The following is a 20,313-nucleotide window of genomic DNA, read 5'->3' as shown; positions in this document are numbered from 1 at the left end:
TGGCTTACGATCTATGGCACTGATGGACTAATGAGACAAGACAGAATGAAAACAGAAGCAGCCCAAAGTCTAAAACTGGAAGAATCGCAAACAATGTCTTAACAAAGCTGTTCCCTTTAAGAAAAAAAAGCCCCCAAAATTCACAATAAAATGGGGTTGTGTGGCTGTAAAATGGAAAACATCTCCTTAAACCTAGGAGGTTTTTTTAAAGAAATGTTAGCCAGCAATTTTTTATTTTTATTTCTTTTTTTAATATAATCTATGTTGTTCTGGAAAACCTGTAATTCACTTGGTACAGTATTTCTGGTGTGAAGAATGCTGGCTGTAGAAAAACAATCCATTGATAATTTAATTCCTTGTGTCATCGTGAAATTGAGAAACTCTTAGTTTACTGAATGAAAAAAAAATACATATTTGAAAAAAAGAATGGCTGACTAAGTAAGTATCACCTTGTGCTACATCCAAGGCCTCTTGCTGGTTGTCTGGCTGCTCTTTTGTAGGCAAAAAGGAGCTGAACGCTCTCTGGCTCCTTAGATCTGGCCCAACAAATGCACTGCCAGTCATGCACATGGATCCAGCTTAAAACCCAGTGTGAGCCTAAAAGAAGCTAGTCAAACTGGCACCTACTCATGCAGAAGGAGATAGATTTGTCATGACAGGCTGATTATTCAATGTAAAGAAACAGTTTAGCTTTTCTAATCTGGTACAAATACATCTTTCTCAGAGAAAAAAGTAAAAGGTCTAACAGTTCAAGTATTTAAAGTAAAGAAACCAACAAAAAAATTGTAACGTCAAAGTGAACCATAGGTATTTGTGCTAGAGCATTCTGCAAAACAGCCCTGCAGTTCTATTCAGATAAATAAGATTTAACCCGTTTAACCCTTTAGGAGCTGCACATCTACACAACGATCAAGGCAAGCATTTCTATTTCAGACTGCACTTGGCTCTACAGCAAGTTTTAAGGACAGGCTGAAATATCTAATTCCAAATACACTTTCTGTTTTCCTTCTCTTCTCGCTCCCCTGCACCAATACTAAGAGTGAGGCGCTCTCCCGGCGAACAATGCAAGGGCAGCCTTGCCTACCAATGGGGCTCCCAAGAAAGATCATCGAGAAAGTCGATCTGAACCAAAAGCAGCAACAAAGTCCTCTGCTAACTTCTTCCCTGGAATTTTCTCTGCTTAGGCAAGTTTGTGCTCTCCCTCATCTGGGGAGTATAATTAAGGACAACAATCACCTAAGGCGTCGGGATCCAGAAGCTTGTTACGCCTGTCACCATGACTGTCAATGCTATTGGCATTACCCACAAACAAGGTCTTCAGCGTGCAGGCTGAGAAATATTCTGAAATAGTGCCATCATCCAGACAGGGCATAATGTCCCATCTGAGATCAATAAGTCTAAAGATGGTATTTTCTGTGCCTTTCCACAGCCGAGTTACAGACAGATGTTAAAGAAGCTGCTTACTCATTGTAGGAGTCAACATTCGTCGAGCTCCACTTAAGGGATTTTCTCTTGTGTAAACTTGACTTTATAATTTAAAAAAAAAAAAAAGTGGCATTATGAAACAAAGACTTTTGGCAAGTGTATGGGATGTGTAAGCTGGAGAGCAGCATCTTTCAGACTGCCACCCTGGGAAGCTTCCTTCTTGGGCGGGCAACCCCGCGCCGAGGGAGGAGGACGTGCCCTCCTGAGGAATGCTCCCGGTTCACTCCCAGCAGAACAAAGCAGAGCGGGCTGCAGGGCGCCTCCGAAAGTTGTTTCCCCCCCCCCACCTTCTCTTAATTTTCGGAGGAGGGTGGCGGGATCCCAGTCCGCTTGCATGTGATGAGAATGGATAGAACAAGTGCAAACCTTATGCCTCCCTGGATCCTATTTTGCTGCTTTTTTTTTGAAAATGTCCTGCAAACTGCTGGCAGCTTGTTTTTAATGGAAAATACCAATCGCCTAGGATCTATACCTAGCCTTTTGCCAATAATGAGAAAACTTCACCTTCTGTCCCCAGCAATTCTTAGGAAATCTTTTGCTGTTATTCCTACAAATCCAATTACAGATTGTTGAGTAGCTAGTGGAGTAAGCTTATTGAGGAGTGTCACATCACTAAGTCGTGCGTATGTGTTTCAGTTTGTAATGTGGTCTGAGCCGCTGTAGAGGTGTCAACTTAAAATGCAAGTAAGTAGCAGAACAGGGCTAATCCCAGCCACTACTCCCCTGCAGCCAAATTGTAGCGCAATGAATGACAGTGGAAATGCAAAGATGCCACTGTGCTTATCACACACAGCCAGATGGTGGACCTGGATCAATGCACACATGCCACGATCAATGCATTTGATAAAGAATTAAGAAGAAAACTGTACATGTTATCAAAGAACTTGTACATGGCATAATTATGATTCTGCATGTGCTTACTGATGATATTGGAGACTCAGAGGCAGGTGATAATGAAACTGATAGGAAGAAATAGCTTAAAGGCTACAGCATATGGCCTCAGCACTAAGAAATCTTGTCAAATAGTTCAGAAAGCTTTTTTAACTGTTATTACAGGCTGCTCATAGTGCAGGCTGGTGGCAACGTTTTAATTTTTTTTTTTTTAAACCTGAAATGTCAAAAAGTTACAAAAGCTGTGCTTTTTAGAATGGTTCAGAAAATAATTAAGATGCTGTTGTGTTTTAAACACGGCAAAAAACCTACAGGTAGAGAGAGCATTCACAGTTTTTTTTTTGGGGGGGTGGTGGTTGGGCATTTTTTAATATATATAATTCCATGTTCCCTGAATAAATGTATTTCGACTTTAAGGGGGCTCGTGGCAGTTTAAGGAATGTATCTGGGTAGCAATTCGCATTCAGCACGCCAATTTCTACAGATGCAGTTTTGATGTTATTTCTCATCAAATGTAGAGTATTTCCGTGCTACCATTTGTGCTCTGTCAGTATCTGGTATCTGGGTAGCAATTCGCATTCAGCACGCCAATTTCTACAGATGCAGTTTTGATGTTATTTCTCATCAAATGTAGAGTATTTCCGTGCTACCATTTGTGCTCTGTCAGCTGCATTACAGCCACCTTGGATGTGAAAGAAAGTAATTAAAAATTTATGGAAAATAAAGTCTAAAGTAATAAAAAAAATCATATACATTTATAATGTATAACAGGTACCTAAAATACAAATTCTCATGCTCCAGTTGATAGATGAGCTGTCTAATCAACGCCTGGACGTAACTTAAGTGCTCTCATTAGTGTGAAGACCTTCAGGCTAAAATAGACTAAATCCCTTAAAAATTGCTTCTGCAATAGAAAAATCCCCCTTACCATTTTCCTCTGCCTAAATCATATCAATTAAAAAGAGAGAGAGGGAGGGAGGGGGAGAGAGAGGCATTTTCACATGACTTTGTTTTAACTGACACTGAAAAAAACTATCTTCTGAATCCATTTTAAAATGTTTCAGCAAAAAAGTTCATTAGCAATCAAAGAAACAAAAAAATCACACTGAGTTTAGTTTCTCTTTCGCTTATAAACCTGGATCTTTAATCAGCACTAAGGCGTATAATGCCCATTGAATCCTTTACCTTAACTTTTTTTTTCAACCCCAAATATTTAATCAACATTGCAGTTTTACATTGAATTATAAAATTTATCAAAATGAGCCTCCAGAAGAGTGAAGCGCGTATTTTACTTGCAGCGGGCCGAGGAGGGACACCCCCCCCAACCCCCGAATTTCAATTTGTCCTGACAAACCATTGGGTATTAAATTCTAAAGGCATGCAGAGTGCATAAAGAACTGATGGCTTGATTAGCTCTTGTGGTGCAATTGAAGGAGCTGTCTCTCTCCCCGCTTCTCCATTTTGAGAAACACTTTGATCTCCGTTCAAGTCAATTCATGAACATCAACTGACAAGACTGCATGAAACACCCCAATGGTTAGGCCCAAACTCGTAGCAAACTATTTGGTTTCATTAAGGCTTCAGGAGAAGTGACCAGTGACAGTCCTTTCATTCAGAAGCCAACAGGCAAGTGACTATTTAAACTTTAATGTGCACAATGTACTGCTGAAGGCCGCTACACCTATAGTCAGTCACTCAAGTATGAATGCCTTTACCTACTATTTTGTGACATGTGAACTACTAAGTGCAGCTGCAGTCTCATTAATGCATTCGCCCAGATTTGTTTGCAGGACTAAAGAGATGATTCGCAGTATTTCTGGTGGGAGAAACGACTGTATCTTCAAAGGAAGGTAGAACAGCAGGTGCTATATAAAAGCCAGCGATTAAAAAAAGATTGCGTTTTTAAATGCAGTAATTTACTAAGCATTTGCACGAACATAGCAGAAATATTATCCATTCTGGCTGAAAATATAAAAGAACTTGCATCACATCACCCGCAAAACACAGAGTATTCGGTCCAGTTTCGAGCTTTGCTACAGTAAACTATTCGCACATCAGTTTTCCCCTTTTTTAGTCGCCCTCTCCAAAGAGTCCCACTTCAAAGAGTTCATTTTTGCACCAGTTCCTGTCAATGCAGGTCAGAAACACTAAAGTGGAAAGTCGCTGCAGTGCCATGGCACAAAGAGTCTCTGCGGCTGAAATCAAACAAAGCCCAATTAAACTAATCATAACGTCCCAGTGAACACAAGGAAGCTCACCTTGTATTTCTGGACTTCTTGTGTGAATTCCCAACTCTACTCGGTACTTGGTACTATAATTACCCTGACCAAAATACTGTGAAATTACTGCTCTGATCTACTAATGGCTGCAAAAAATCAAGTCGTCGTGGTTTCATGCCAAGGGGCCGTAGCAAGGTGGCGCAACGCTTTCTGACAGAGACGACAACTTCTAAAAACTCAAAAGGGAAAATTAACGGGATGTGGTTTATGTTGCCAAGGACTGTTCATTAATTACCAATTTAATCACTGCTGGAGGCATGACATTACAAAAATCTGGCTGAAAGTTCTAATAGATTATGAAGACCACCTAAGAAGAGTGACCAAGAAATGTACAAAACAATTAATACTGTTTCACTGCTATCAAAGACACTCAGATTATTTTACATCAAGTGAAGCAAAAGAATTAGTAGCTTCACAGTGCCACCACTAGGAACTGTAAATACAATGGCACACAATTAGTAATGCACATGTGACTTTTCGTTCAAGGCATATATCCTTGGGAAAGCCAGAACATGATAAGGAGAACAAAAGAAACATTTTAAAATGAAATGAATAAAGATTTTAACTCTACCCTTGTGCATGCTGAGCAATAACAGAATAGGCAATGCAAAATACAGCTCTAAGTAATGGCGATATCATCCTGGGATTCACAACAGCGTGTACTGAACATCCACACACAAAACGTCCACAGTTATTAGCAGTGATAGAAAAAGAGCATTCCAGATGCTAAGAAACCCGGGCCTCGCTTCGTACACAAAGGGAGAGCTCTGAAACACTGAGACCTTTTTTTTGCTAATATTTATAAACGGATAGAAGATGCTTAAGTTTCTGAACTAATGTTGTTCAGACGATTTTAAAATTCAGTTAATAAATTGACAGCCTATTTTCTGTGAGCATGCAAGTTAATGTTACGGCTGCAGACTATGCAGCACCTTGAATTTACATCCACATAATAAATAACCGTGTATTTATATATTTAGGCCGGATGCTTAAGTGGTATAAACAGATGCAGCTTATGGAAATAACAGTAATAAAATTCAGCTGAGAATCTCACGCACTTATATCTAAAACTTAAACTGCGTAATATTCGTCTTGCATTATCAAAGGTTACACTTTATTCATGAAATCCCTCCTGGTATAAAACTGACAGTGCATACTAATTCTTCTTAGAAATTAGTTTACTTGCACTAATTGATTTATTTTCCCAGCTACGTCAGGGAGTTGTCTCTAGCAGTATTTTTGTACAGTGAAATATCACAACTTCATAGTAGGAAAGTGCTTAAATAGATCAAATATGAAGTCAAAAGATGTAGAGCCTTCTTGGAAAGTTACAGATTATTTTTATTTTTCATGTATTGAGTAACGTTAAATAAAACAACTTGTTTGTTCTTGCCATCAAGGAAATGAGATCAGGCTATCTCAAGCTTCCCATGTCGTTATAAAGAAGTAAATATGAGTTCAGTTGTGGTTTTGAAGTGTTCAGTCAGCAGGTCTAACTTTCATTTAAAGAAAGGTATATTGTTAAAACAGCTATAGAACTTGGAATGCTCATGAAATGTAAATACTATACAGCATAGTCTTATCAGCTTAAACTGTATTTAACCACTTTATAGTGGCATACAGACAAGACATACAAATTAACAACAGGGAATAAGTTACCAAAGCTCAGGGATTACCAAAATAATGTTCAATCTTTTTACCAGTTAGATGGTAACTGCTTCTTTGTAATCTCAGGAAGATCTAGTGATCATATCTAAATCTGGTCACAATTATCAGCATGACAGACTAGTCTTTTTTCAATCAATATTTTCCAATTAATATTAAAAGAGCAAGGTTGCCATCTGCAAAGTTCTACACCTCAATAAATTCATGTTAGATGTTTAATTAATAAAGATCAGTTTTTCTCTCTTTGTTTTTTAAGAAAAACAAGATGGGAATAACGTGGGAGTGTTTCCTTAAATTAATTAACATTACCACCTCAATCACAGACATTTATTTTCCAACTGAGGAGACTACAAAAAAAAAAAAAAATCCACTGATGAGCTAGATACCTTTCCTAACGCAACAGAAGTAAGGATTCTGGTTTCATGTAGAAATAAAAATTACTGAGTAAAGCTATCCGGTACTCATTTTCAAGAACCTGTTAAAATATTTGGAGGAAAGAATACTTGCAATGCTAACTTGAGTTTAAGGCATCTTTCAATCAAATTAAAATATCCTATTTTTGTTGTCTACTCTGAATTTGCATTCTGTACCACTTCTGGTCACGTTGACTAGAGTTTACTTTTCGGTCACATTTTAGAGCAGGACAGTTAGGAGTTTATTAGCTCAGAGGGGCAGCAGATTATTGCAGGACATGATCAGTAAATGGGACCATTTATTAAAGCTTTTTTCTGAGCATTTAAAATAATGCTTTATTTTCATTTTATTGCAGCTGGCATATCCCATATCCATGCAAATGTATGAAATCAAAATTAAAGTAAGAGTATACAAACTCATCTCCTTTCAGATTTTGTCACTTTCTGAAGCTTTTCTAAAAAGACTTCCATTTCCAGTAGTCCACTGTGGATGCAAAAAAAGTTACCATTTTGCACTCAAATATTTATGAAAATGAAAAGTAATGGGCAATACAGATTGACACCTGAAGTAGAAAGAGCTTATTAAACATGAATTAGATACAGCTGCAACAAGTCCTTTGAGCAAGGAAGTCATAAAAAGCAATATTCTGAGCAGAAAGAAACAATCTCATGGCATAGCCCGTTCCTGCTGCCCTCTGTATACAGACAGTGTTTGCATGTTTGGAGGTAACAGCTTTTTGGTGAGGTACTTCGTATCTGCAAATTCTACTACAAAAGCTGAATATAGTCCCCACTGCTCTTTCAAACTTTTTTTTTATATTTAGGCAGCTATAGCTGTCATTCAACTTGAATAAATATGAAATAATGGTAGCAGAGATAAGTAAAACCAAATCTTTCTCTGTACAGAAAGCAGGCTAGCAACAGTTGCATTTAAGCACAGCAGTAGCAGCAGCAGGATTGCTCTCTGAAACACCCCTTCAGTTTATTAAGTTGGTTTTAAATACTTATTGAATAAATTGAGTCCCTCACAATTTTTACTGTAGTCATCCTCAGAATGCTGCTGTGAAAAAAGAATTACTACTTTCCTATTTCACAAGAGGCAAAAGACAGAGCGATTCCCTCCATGTATCACGCTATTGAACTCCTGCATCCCAGAACATATGCTAGATCCTAAATATGCAAAATTTTTGGCTGAATCCATACGAGGGGCCTAGTCCTGCACCTAAATTCACCAAGGAGGAATCCTTAGCTCCAGCAAAACCCAAATAATTTCAGGAACAATCTGTGGCCCGCGTTAGGAAGAAAAACACATCCTTTGCCAGATGAGCACTATTTTTCATTAATTTCATGCTATACAGCATTCTCTGCTAAAGCTATCTACCTTGCAAAAACAAGTTAAAAGAATTTGCACATGATTTAGGAGATACCAGAAATAAAACTACTGAGCACAACCTTAATTTTCATCCCGCTCTGTATCCTTTAGAATAGACCCTTGTCGTGGCACCACCTTTTACTTTTACTATGCCCTGATATTCAGCCCAGATCTGAGCTCTACCCAGCTCTACCAATACTTTGGTTTATTTTCACTGTTCAATACATAGGCCCATCAGTATGTAGCACCATTCTTTACTCCACAATATTCAAATCTTGCTCTGTGGACAGAATTATTAATTTCTTCAAGGGCTTTTCTACAGTGCTCATCACTACGGTATTTAAGTGCCTCAAAAGCTTTAATCACATTCCCTTCTCACAACACCCCGTGGTGATGTTATTACCCTGTTCTTCGGATGGGAACTGAGATGGAGAGATCCAGCTAAAAGGATCTAACACTGGGTGCTCACTCTGGGAAGCCTATTACCTGGGTTTTTTTCAGTATACTAAGCTTTATGCAGCCCTTTATGTGCCTCAAGCACAGATCCAAGTGATTTCCCTGACAGACCTGGATGCTCAATACCTCTGCAAATCAAACCTTCACCTCAAATGGCAATCTGGAAAGGAAGGATACACAATTAATGACCACTAGGAGGAAGTTTGGTTCAAAAGACTTAGCAGTACTGATCAGGAACTCTGAGGCAAAGGCAGCATTACATTTAATTCTTCCAAGCACCTTAACCGTGACCTCATCTTTTTGCTCCTTGCAATCCCTGCTTCGTTTGCCGCACACCTTTCATTTTCTGCAAGCGAAAGGACAGAGGTCCTCTGGACAAACAGCCTTCTATATCACCTCAATCCTCTGAGCTAAATAAGACACAATTGCTTTGGGGAAAATAGTATGTGATCACAAGACTGCATCATAATGCATATACACAAAGGAGGTTAATTAAAGTTGCCTGTGCATTTCTTAACTCCTAATTCCATTCTCTGTAATCACACTGACTCCATAACCATAGCCATTTGAGTTTACAGAGTAAACGACAGCTGCAGTAAATTTCCATTCTTTATGTGGACCAGTCATTAAAGGAGAATAAGACAAGCGTTTTGCCGCTGGCTTTCACAGATATTTGCTGACAGCGGAGTTATACTGAGATTCAAGAATTACGGATTCCACTCCACATTCTGCAAGTGAGGGTTCCCTGCTGGAAAGACCTTTTAGCTCTGTGACTCCCAAGTATTTCCCACTTGTTGTGGTCCTCTCTAGCCTGTCACTTTGCCAGTTAGGTTGCACAGACCAGCTCCAGTCTCCTCGCCTTTCCAACACCTCATTCCAGCCAAGCTGCCGCTGCTAACAACCATCACTACAGGCTGATATTTTACAGCATCTGGTGGGAGCAGATATGTCCCTTCTAGCCCTGTGATATTCATCATGAGAAAAGGTGAGTTAAATAAAAATGAGTAAGCTAATAAAAAGGCTCTCCTGGTTAAAAGCTAAGTGATTACAGCTGCTACACCAGATTGGAAATGACAGAAGCATCTTGTAAAAGAGTCACTACATGCACACCTACATCAAGAAAGCAAGCAGAAAGGCTGAGCTGTTTATAAATCTACCATAGAGAAAAGGATCCATGAGGGGATCAGTAACTCTGTTCACAGAGCTCTTAAGCTAATTCTTCTAGTCTCCAAAAGGCTGCATCAATTTTAAGGACATATCTATGATCCTCCCAAACCATGAGCATGTTTTCAAGGAGTTTCTGATCAATGCAGTCTCTTCTTAACTTCAAATACCTGCCTACAGGCTTGCATACCTCCGTACAGGCTGGCATGCATACAGCTTGCAGATTGCAGGCTTCTGAGAAGCTCCAAATGAGCAGACCTAACAGTGGAAAAACTTCTACCACGGTGCAAGTAGGGAAGAAATGGGAGAAAAGGGGCTAATAGGATACAAATAGAGGAAGTAAGCAGAGAATGACAGGACTAAATCAGTTGGGTTGAACAGGAATGGAAGATGTCTAAGGGAAGAAAGAGTAAAGAGAGCGGGTATTAAGAAAGAAAAGTTAAAAATGAGAAGAAAGGGAGATGAAATGGCCAGGGCAGACAGCTGAAATACAGTCTGAGAGAGAGGAGAGAACAAGAAAACACAAACTAAAGAAGGGGAAGAAGATGCAGCTTGGGATGCAACGAGAAATATGTGACTTAGAGGAAAATGGCATTGAGTTAACAGGTATATGAGCAAATTCAGTGCCTTAATCTTCTGCTCCCACAACTTCATCAATTTCTGAGTTAAAAAGAAAAAAAAAAGTAAAGCAAGTGAAAATACTGACATGGGCCTAACCCCAGAGCACAAACATGAGAAGATGGAAGCACAATGCAGCAAGAAAGAAGACTCAAGAAAAAGGGGTAAACAGCCAAGAGAATGGACATGTCATGGGAAAACAGCCAGTACTTCATGGGGCCAGTTAGTGGTCAATAAAGAGACAACAGAGATTTAAAAAAAAAGTGGAAGGGGAAAAATTAAAAAAAAAGACACGCAAGCCCAGAGTATATGATTACTGAAAAAAATAACACAGTACTGGTTCTACCAGAGGAAGGGTAAGGCTTAGGCTGAAGAAGGTCTAAGGTATTTGCTCTATGCTTAGAGGAGAAACAGGAACACTGTTTTTTTTTCAAGAAAGACTTCTACCAAAACAAATCAGGCAAGCACATACCAAGTAACCTGTATTTATGACCATGGAACAGACTTGGAAATTTCCTCCCTTCTGTTGACCTCAAGCAGCAATATAACCCCACACACTGTATATTGTTCTCACTTGTTTACCAAGAAAACAGTAACTCATAGTTCTCATATGACAAATGTAAAGTGGTAACAGCAAGGCCTGCGAGACAAGATTTTCAAAAGTAACTAATGACTCTACATTATGACTTCTCATTTTGAAGTAAAAAAAAAATATAAATACTACCCTGAGGCAGAAAGCTGATGGGGAAAATTTCAGCTCAAACAATGAAATACTAGCAAAGTTGTAAAACCTTTGAAAATAGGAGCTTGTAATAAAAAATGTTGGGCAACGTTAATTACAGTTGTTCCTGCCTGAGTAGTTGCCTATAGTATCCCTCCTCTAACGCGGTTTGCTTTATGAAAAACTAATTAAAAAAAATCTGAAGTGACATTTATACTAAAATATACTTATCTAGGAAAAACTTAAATACAACGTAATGAAAAAATTGCATATATATCATCAAGTTATCATTATACAAATAAGACTTGTCTGCATATATGAATATATTTTGAAGAAAAAAGAAGTGTCAGTTTGGGGAGAGGAATTGTTAAGAAAAAAAAAGTACAGCATGGATCCAAGACAGTTAAGAGAATGAAATGAGACATGTAAATCACTGTACTCATTTTTTGATTGTTTGATCCCATTTATGTAAAAAGCAGAATCTGCCCCTCAGGACTAGGCTCTGAAAGATGTGAATCAGTAAAGATTCAAGCCTTTCTCTGTATCATTATTTTTCGGTTACATTTACATTCTCAGTTGCCAGTACAGTCTGTAATGCGCAATAGTCAGAATCACAAAACCCGCACTGCAAAGGTTTGCATAAAAATTAATTAGCTTTCATCTCCAGAGAGTATGCATCCTTCCAGGTCACCACGGAGGCCACTGGAGGTGCAACTGTGGCTGCTTCAACACTGGAGCTCATTCCCCAGCTCCACTTTCCCATCTCACCAGCATAATCAACTTTGGTGATAAAAAGGAATTGTTCCATCAACTCTTTTACAAGACTGTCACAAGCAGCTTCATTCACTGCAACAACACTTATGAAGCAGCAAGTAGCTGACATCACAGGCTCAGGGAATGCATTTACATTAACTGAAAAAAGAGAAGTAATCAAAAAAAGCATAAATTACTTCACTATCATTTAACAAGTAACTTTTGTTTTTCATTCCATTAGAAACTGCAGTGCCAATCAAAGAAGGTGCTCCCAGACCTCTGCTTCCAGTGAAGTCTAAGGCATCTTTCTGTTCACCAAAACAGCAGGAGAAACAGGCTTCAGAAGTGAACGAAGGGTACGCAACACATCAGAGCAATTCAGCGTGGAAAAGAAATATTCTGCAAGGACATGCCCCCACAAAAGCATATGCACATACAATAAATTTTAACTATGTAAACTGCCATAGTGGCCAATATTTCTTACATCATTCAGCTGCTTATTGCGGGCTGGGATGATCGTATTGGTTAGTTGCTTATTCCCTGCCTTTAAAGCTGCATCTCTTCTTGCTTGCTCAAGCAGAACTCTTGCTCGTTCTTTAAGTTCTTCCTGTCTTGACAACATTTGTTGCTTAAAAATAAAGAAATATAATTAACAGCAAGGCAGCCTCAGGGTACTTAATGTTTATACAGTAGTTAATAGCCAGGAGCCTTCCTATATAATGAAGGTCAGGAGTCACATGGATTACAGCTTCATGAGGGGACAGAGCATTCTGTAGAAATGAAAAGTAAAGATGATCAAAATGTAAAATTAAAAAAGTCATAGGCCTTTATAATGTAAATAAGAGTTCTCTCCCCTCCCCTTAAAACTTAATTTCTATCAACATTTAATGCCTTTAAACTGCAACTGTGGAAAACAAATAATTGGCTTCATGGAAGCTATGTTAAATGTGCTATGTGTTTACTTATTTACTTTAATATGTATGCAAATATAATGCTTTGTTGACTACTTATATGGGTATCGCTCATTTATAACCTAAATTGAACACAAAGAGGCTGGGTACAAGGCAAAGACACCTGCAAAAATATCTGCTTCTACTTCATTTATGAATATCCACAAGAAAGTCCCTTCTTCATACAAAACTGATTATATTGTAGAGTAAAAATAATAGAAGGGGGGCTTCTGCATAGGCAACATGAGCAGCTCCCATACATATATACTCCCAAGCGCTGACTTCTTAGTCAAGGTCAACTGTGAAGACTCTGGGAAAATGTGTCTCTAGGCCTTTACAGAGGTAGAGCTGGGACAGATATTGCAGGTTGTGCTCTTGCAACAACCACGTGGAAATTGAGGTGGTTGACTCTAACCATCAATTGAGTGTTCAAGGTTAAGATTGAGGCTCACATCTGAGATTTTATTACCATGTGCAAATGCACAGAAGATTAACAACAGGGAACTGTCTTTAAAGCCATCTCTTCCTTTTTCTTGGCCTATTACACCTTGCACGTGAAAATCTTTGTAGAGAAGACATCCTGTCTCATCCTGCTCTATTACTCTGTATGGGCCAAATTGTTCCTTTCTCATCCAGTACACAAAGATGATGACAAAGAGAAACTTCATGGGACTTCACTAATTAAAGGAAAGAAATTAGCTGGCTATGGAACTAATATTTGGCCACTATCACCCACCCACGGACTGCTTCTCTTGCAATAAAATGAATCTTTATGATGCTTGCTCAGGCGAAAATGTAAAAATATTTGAAGCAATCCACACTACCAAAAGACTGGCTATATTCTTTTCTTATCAGAGCTAACGGCACAAAGCTGAACAAAGCCAAAATTCAAGAAAGCTCTTCACAGGGATAAAGTTATAAGCATGCTTTGGCATTTTTGTAAACAGGGCTGATAACATTTTTTACATATTTTTGTGATGATACTATTTACTGATAATACCCAGCATTTATATAATATTCAAATTTCATCCTCTCAATAAATCTGCAAGGTAGGTGGGCATATCCTTTTTATCTTTATAGAAAGGAAAATGATGTTGCGGTTAAGTAATGCGCTCGAGGTCCCTCAGTGAACAGCATAACAATATTCTGGAGCTTCTGCCTCACCATTGTGGGCTATGTTCACACAGCCATGTGGTTTCTCAGACAAGATTTGGAAATATGTTTCGTATATTTTAAGGTATTCAAAAACTTTACATTTTTTGAATATGGATCAATGAATTGATTTTCCAATTTCTGCTTCAGCATGCAATACTCAGAAGAAAGGTGCCAAAAGCCTTGAAACCATCTTCTTCGAGCTGGTTGAGAATACAACATTACTTCCTTTAACTGGAGAGAGATTGGAAAGATTAACAGCAGGACAATTCCTATAAATGAATTTTTCATGTAATGGCTCTTTTTCAGCATCACCTACTTTCAGTCGAAGTATTGCCCAGCAATAAAAATACACTGCCCATCTTGCCATTTATACTGAAGATATGGTGTAAACTACAAACATGGAGAAAGAACTTAAAGAGCACCTCCATCCTGACTCACAGGCATACAGAAAGTTTAAATTTCTTACCTGGGCTGTTTTTGCAGTTTGATCTGCATGACTTAAAGCCGTTCTGGCATCATTGTCAGAATCAGATTCTGTTTGCCTCGGAGAAGCATGCAGTTTCTTTGCAAGATCTGTATCCTTATTATAGGAGTATCCAAGCTTAGAAGTAGGAGATAAACTTGGCTTTGTGACAGGTGAACCAGGATCTGCTCTTGTGCTCTCTGTGGATCCTATACATCCCAGCTTTTCCTGCTCTGAGAAACCAATGGTACTGCCTGAGATCTGGTGTCTCTTCTTGTCATTATCTTCACAAGCAACTGTGGGAGATGCATCCTCTTTTTGATCACTGACATGTGCCAAGTCACTCAAGTCTAAAGTGTCGGCTATCAGCAGTTTCTTCCTTCCAAATGTAGGCTGCGCTTGCGTTGTATCTGTACTGCTACACTTCCCAACGTCTTCAGACGCAGAAGTCCTTCCAGAGCTCTGCTGGGATTTTTGTGGATCCGTGTCACTTCGAGTCCTGCGAGAAGAAGGGGAAGCTGTGCTTGGGCTTAAATGGTCATCGGGAGTCTGATGCTCGCTCTCAGATTCGCCAACACCACTGTCATTTACAAATACGGAGTCGTCCTGAGAAGCAAAGTCTGCCAAAGCACTGTCCGGTGGATGCAGCTCAGGCTCCCGGTTCAGGTCGTTCAGCTCTGCATAGAATTTTTCCTGGTCGACAGAACTGTTTGTGTCCGTTTCATAGTTACCCACTTTATATGTGCTTTTACTACTGTTCTCCTCTATTTGAACCACGTTTAATTCCTGGCCACAGAAATGTGCCCTTATTTGATAGAGATAGGTCATAACAGTCAGTTTGTCAGGTATCGCTAATAAAACCATGTCAGAAGGTTCCAGCAATCGCGATATTCCTAAACTGGCAAACCCATCATATGCCTTTAAAAACAGACAAAATAAAGATTACAATGTGGTAGTTTCTTACATATCATAACATTTCAAGAATGCAAGTGGAAGTTACAGTCAAAATAAGCAAGCATAAAACATATCCAATATTACAGGAACAGTATGGGTTCAACTCTATTACTTATTATTCTTTTGGCTTCATTACAGTAGTTACTATTTTTTGTTGCACAATCCAGTCTGAACTCGAATTTTCCTGATGGCTTCTAGATATCTTCCAGGGTATCTTCATAGTGATGCAAATTGAGAGAATATGAGCAGAGAATAAGACGCTCAAATGGCATTGTTTTAAATATTTTTAATGTACTACCATATCATACTATACTAAAATCTTTGGTTACTCAAAATTATGCCACTTTCATGAGTAAAAAACTGTTCATGAAACTGCAACTTAAAAACCCTTCTGTTTGCACTAAGAAAACCTACCAATATCTTAAATGGTTCTCACTCAAGTAGCAGGAAACAAGCAAATAAAGTGTAAGAGTTAGACCAGAAAAAAGCAACTAAGGATGGCTTTTTAAGATAAGGAACAAAGATATAAGAAACACAACACTAATCCATCTTGGGCTTTATCACTGGTGATCAACCTTCTCCCTTCTACTAGTCATGTAATTGCAGTGATTTGTGTTGATGAAAAACTATGTCCAGATAGCCAAAAAGAACACCATCACAGATGACTTGATACAAGACATAAATCACATTAATCCAGCAAACAAATGTGTTGTAAAAACATTTGTTGATGCTAAATTTATAAGAGAGAGAGTGAATTTCATTCCCACTTCACTTTCATTTCTAAAAGCTAAACAGTTTGCAAGCCTCCCACTTTGTGAGGCCACATTGTCTTCTTTCTGCTAGCCCTTTAAGTGAGTGGGCTTGGTGCATCAGGTTTTTCTAGTTTTGAAGAATTAAAGCCGTTTCTCAATTTACAATTAATTGTTACTATCCTGGATTAACCCTGGAAGACAATATTGTGTTTCAAGGAAGCCTTTAAAAAGGCCTCCTGTTAGTATAGATGCACTCAGTTAAAACACTCGGGCTTCTCCTCCCCCAGTAATTTTGCAGCTCCTTTTCACCCTTTTCTGAAGGGGTCGAAAATGTTCACAGTTGTTCCTACACTATTTTGAACAAAAACAGATGCTAAATTTAAGACATGGATGAGAACCTGTCCTTTCGCAAGGAAACAATAACACACATCGCTGGCTTCAACTCTACCTCGGTTTTATACTATTTCCTTAATTTATATAGTTTTAGAAGGGTGGAAGAAAGAAAGAAAAGAGAAACCAATATGATTTTTTTTATCCTCTTGGTTTTCATGCTAGTAAATGTTCAATGGTGAGTCAGAATGTGGGTCTGGCCTGGCTGGCTCCCGGCAGACCCGATTATTTTACTTGCTCTAAGAAAAGGAGGCGCTCTCATTCCCATTGCGATGTACTGGAGTCACTCCCTACTTGAGGGTCAAGTAGTTTTCATTTCAGCCACTTTTCAAACTCTGCTTCTGAGAGCTGGAATTTATCTTCCTGAAATTTTGTATGCTTCCCCTCATGCTCAGGTATAACTTGCCAAAGCATTTTTGGTGAAGTAATTTTTATATCTCTATAACAAATGGTTCAGAGAGTTTATGTAGACATAGAAATTATCTGAATAATTTATTGTTAAGCCCTTCTGGCTCTCCCTGTGCAAAATGATTTGGCTTAAAATCATTGCTGGTCTTTGTGGGGTATAATTTCTTAGGAAGGTTTATTATGAGAGACTGTTATGCCATTTATAAAAGCAGAGCTGTGCTTAGATATAGGAGTAGCAGTGGAAAACATGAATGTTGTACTTGCTGATACAAAGCTCCAGACAGAGCAGAATAGCAGGAAAATGATGTCTGGGAGGGAATGGAATGAACTGGGATGGTAGAAGAGGGACAGCTGTCATTTATCTGGTTTTGGGACACAGAGCTGGAGGAGCAGGATCAGGCTGGATACAGAGGAGAGGGAGACAAGAGAGGTGGACCCGAACAGACATGAGGAGCACAGAAAAGAGAGTTAAAGCAGAGCAGTGCAGGGATTTGGGTGGGCAGCCTAAGCCATGGCAGGTACCAGGAATGATGAATGCTCATACGCCAGCAGAAAACATGCTGGTATGAAAGCACAGCAAGCCAGCTGTGTTGTCCTGTGGACCAAAGGTAACACCAGGATTTGTTGTTTGATTAAGTGGGTCAGTGTCGATTCAGTGGCATAAATAACCTGTTCCCCCACACTGAAGGTAGTGGGAGTTACCATATGAAGAATGAAAGGACCTAAGGATGGGCTTAGCAGTCCATGGCAGCCAAAGTCCATAGACATGACTTGACCTGAACTCTTTTATACTCTTAATTTCTTATTTATATGCTAATAAAACTAAATCCTCGGAATATCTCCCAGGGTCTGTAAAATGAAGGTGGGGACAGTGTTTCAGAGTTGTTAGGAAAGGCACTTGCTTAGAATGGGTAATGCTAGAGCAGAAGGATTGAATTTGGAATGATGGATATTCTTGATACAACTGCAATCACTTTTTTACTGTCTGCTCGGTTCTTTAGTGATGCTTGGGACTAAACACAATAGTTTTCCACTGATGCCGGATACTTATTTCCTATCCCCTCTCCTTCTCATTCTGGACAATACACATTCTTGCTTCTCTGCTTTTAAAGTGCACTAGATACCTAGATTGGCACACAAATGTTTTATAGTCATTAGTTCTATAAATAGCAATCGTATGTTCTGTATGTGTCAATATAGCAGTGTGTGATGGGTTCTCCTTCACTGTTAGAAAAGCAGGGAGCTTCTTGATATTCCGGTGTATTTATAAATGTCTAGTGTTTCTAACTAGTTTGTAACTAGTTTGTAACATGGTATTAACAGAGTAAATTTTCCAAGTCAAATAACTTTTTGTTAAACAGAGGCATAACTAAGCCTCGATTTTGCAAATGTTTATATGCATGTTTAACTATGCTCCTGCATGATCCTACCAAGGTCAACAAGCAACTCCTACACACACAATTAAATATGTGCTTATGATTTTGTGGAATCAAATAGTAGAAGCGAGCACGAACATCTGTTATAAAAATATGGCTGCCAGCTCAAAGGTAAGGAATTTTTTTCCATTTTGACTCAATGCTATCCCTGTAATTCTGAATTCTTCTGTTTAAATATATATTTTAAAAGGATTCCTTCCTTGCGAAATGGAATATTTTGTCAAGACAATCACTCGAGTTCAAATGTGTTGAGGAGTTTAGTAGAAATGGTCAAAAACTGGGGAAAAAAGAAAGGAAAAAAAAAAGCATGACAAAAATTGAAAGTGCCAATCGAACATCCAGAAGATATATTAATATTTCCACACAATAATCCCTCAAATGAAACAAGCTTCTCTAAACGATAAAGTAATTAAAAACAGAAGTTCATTAGTAGAACCATACTGTTGTGCCCTTCCACTTCTCGCCCTTTCATCCCCTCCAATCTCCAGCCAAGTGTAGTTCAGTAGCTTACATTTTTAAAGTGCAGGACATGTTATTAGCAATATGAAAAATTTCTATTCTTGATTAAGGACTATACTGCCAGTATGCTGTAATTTTAACACATTTTTCATTATTATTTACCAATAATGAAATGGAAATAGTAAATAAAATTAGTTGGTTAACGTTATTGGGAAGGCTATATGGACAGTTAGATATATGTGACATTTAAGTAGAACTGTAACACTTTGGATCAGCTGGGAAGGTATCCCTGTAATGTTTTTAATTTTCTCAAAGATAATCCTGGTTTCTCTTTTGTTCCTCACAGAAATTTGAATTTGCAAGGAGCACAATGCACCGAAAATATATCTGAATTCTGACGTTAATGTAAACTGGAGTAGTTGTTGGTTTTTTTTTTTTTGTTTTGGTTTTTTTAGAGACATAAAAATATTGTGGAAATTACAATACATACATACACACACACGTATGTATATTCAAGCCACTAAACCTACTTACCTATCTCCTGATGAAGTTTTTTCTTTTTTATTTTTTAATTTACTGACAAGCTGATTGACAGACATCAATTGGGATCCATCAGCACAAGCACCACAGGCAGTATTCCAACCATTTCCCAACTATGTAAGACACTGACATATTGGCCGAGATCAGATGTCACAGGTAAATACCCTTTTTTATTCTGCATCAGTGGCAGCACCAATTTGGCAAATGACTAATGTGCGTTACAAAGAAACTCCGATGATGCGCTTTTTGTAACAGTGCATTTCAATGTGTAACTATACACAGTAATTGCACTGAAATAGTTGTCTCTTAAGATTTCTTTTTTTATTAAAATACAAACGAGGTCACGCACTTCTAAAAGATATAGTCTTATGGGTTAATGGGTTAATCTTGGTCACAGTCACCTCTTACCTCCTTTCCTTGGGGGGGGGGGGGGGGGAAAGGGGGGGGGAAGAGATGCTTCAGACAAAGAAAATTGTCCTATTCATCCATAGATGTTATTTTAATTGGTTAGGTGGAATCATTGTCAAATGTGTTACATATCTGCATGGAATTTATAGGCAGCCATTGTTGCCAGTGCTGCATTCACTCAACCAAGGGCACATGGGGTTATCAGGCAGAACTGTGTGAGACCAGGAAATAAATCTGCAGGAAGCAACTGAGATACTCAATGTAGCTGTCAGGTGAAGGCTTGCAAAGTGATGAAAGAAAAAAACTGCACAATAACAACAATCATTACTTCTTCAATCCTGGGAACTATATCCTGTTAGAGAGACGGGCTAAAAAGTTCACCATTTACCATCACAGTTTCATAAAGAAAAGATGACTGATCGTACCGCTAACATTTTTAATTAATAAACTAGACTTTCTTTTTTATAATCCGGCTTAATTAGCCTGGACGTTCAACGAAACTTGAAGTACAAAAACATATGGTCACAGAAAACACTGTGATGTCATGGATAATCCACTTAGGTCATCATAAGACCCTGTAT

The 20,313-nt window shown here is 38.5% G+C and overlaps 1 protein-coding gene across 1 annotated transcript in view; it reads right to left on the bottom strand.

Moving 5' to 3' along the window:
- Positions 1 to 20,313, bottom strand: part of EHBP1 (EH domain binding protein 1) — a 222,839-nt gene that overhangs the window by 51,730 nt on the left and 150,796 nt on the right. The window contains 2 exon segments of the mRNA XM_009282606.2: positions 12,302 to 12,445; positions 14,389 to 15,303. Of these exon segments, the coding sequence (XP_009280881.2) occupies positions 12,302 to 12,445; positions 14,389 to 15,303 (1,059 nt within the window).

Source organism: Aptenodytes forsteri, unplaced genomic scaffold, assembly GCF_000699145.1.
Source record: "Aptenodytes forsteri isolate BGI_AS27 unplaced genomic scaffold, ASM69914v1 Scaffold582, whole genome shotgun sequence".
Classification (NCBI taxonomy): domain Eukaryota; kingdom Metazoa; phylum Chordata; class Aves; order Sphenisciformes; family Spheniscidae; genus Aptenodytes; species Aptenodytes forsteri.
This window is presented reverse-complemented; position numbering and strand designations above follow the sequence as displayed.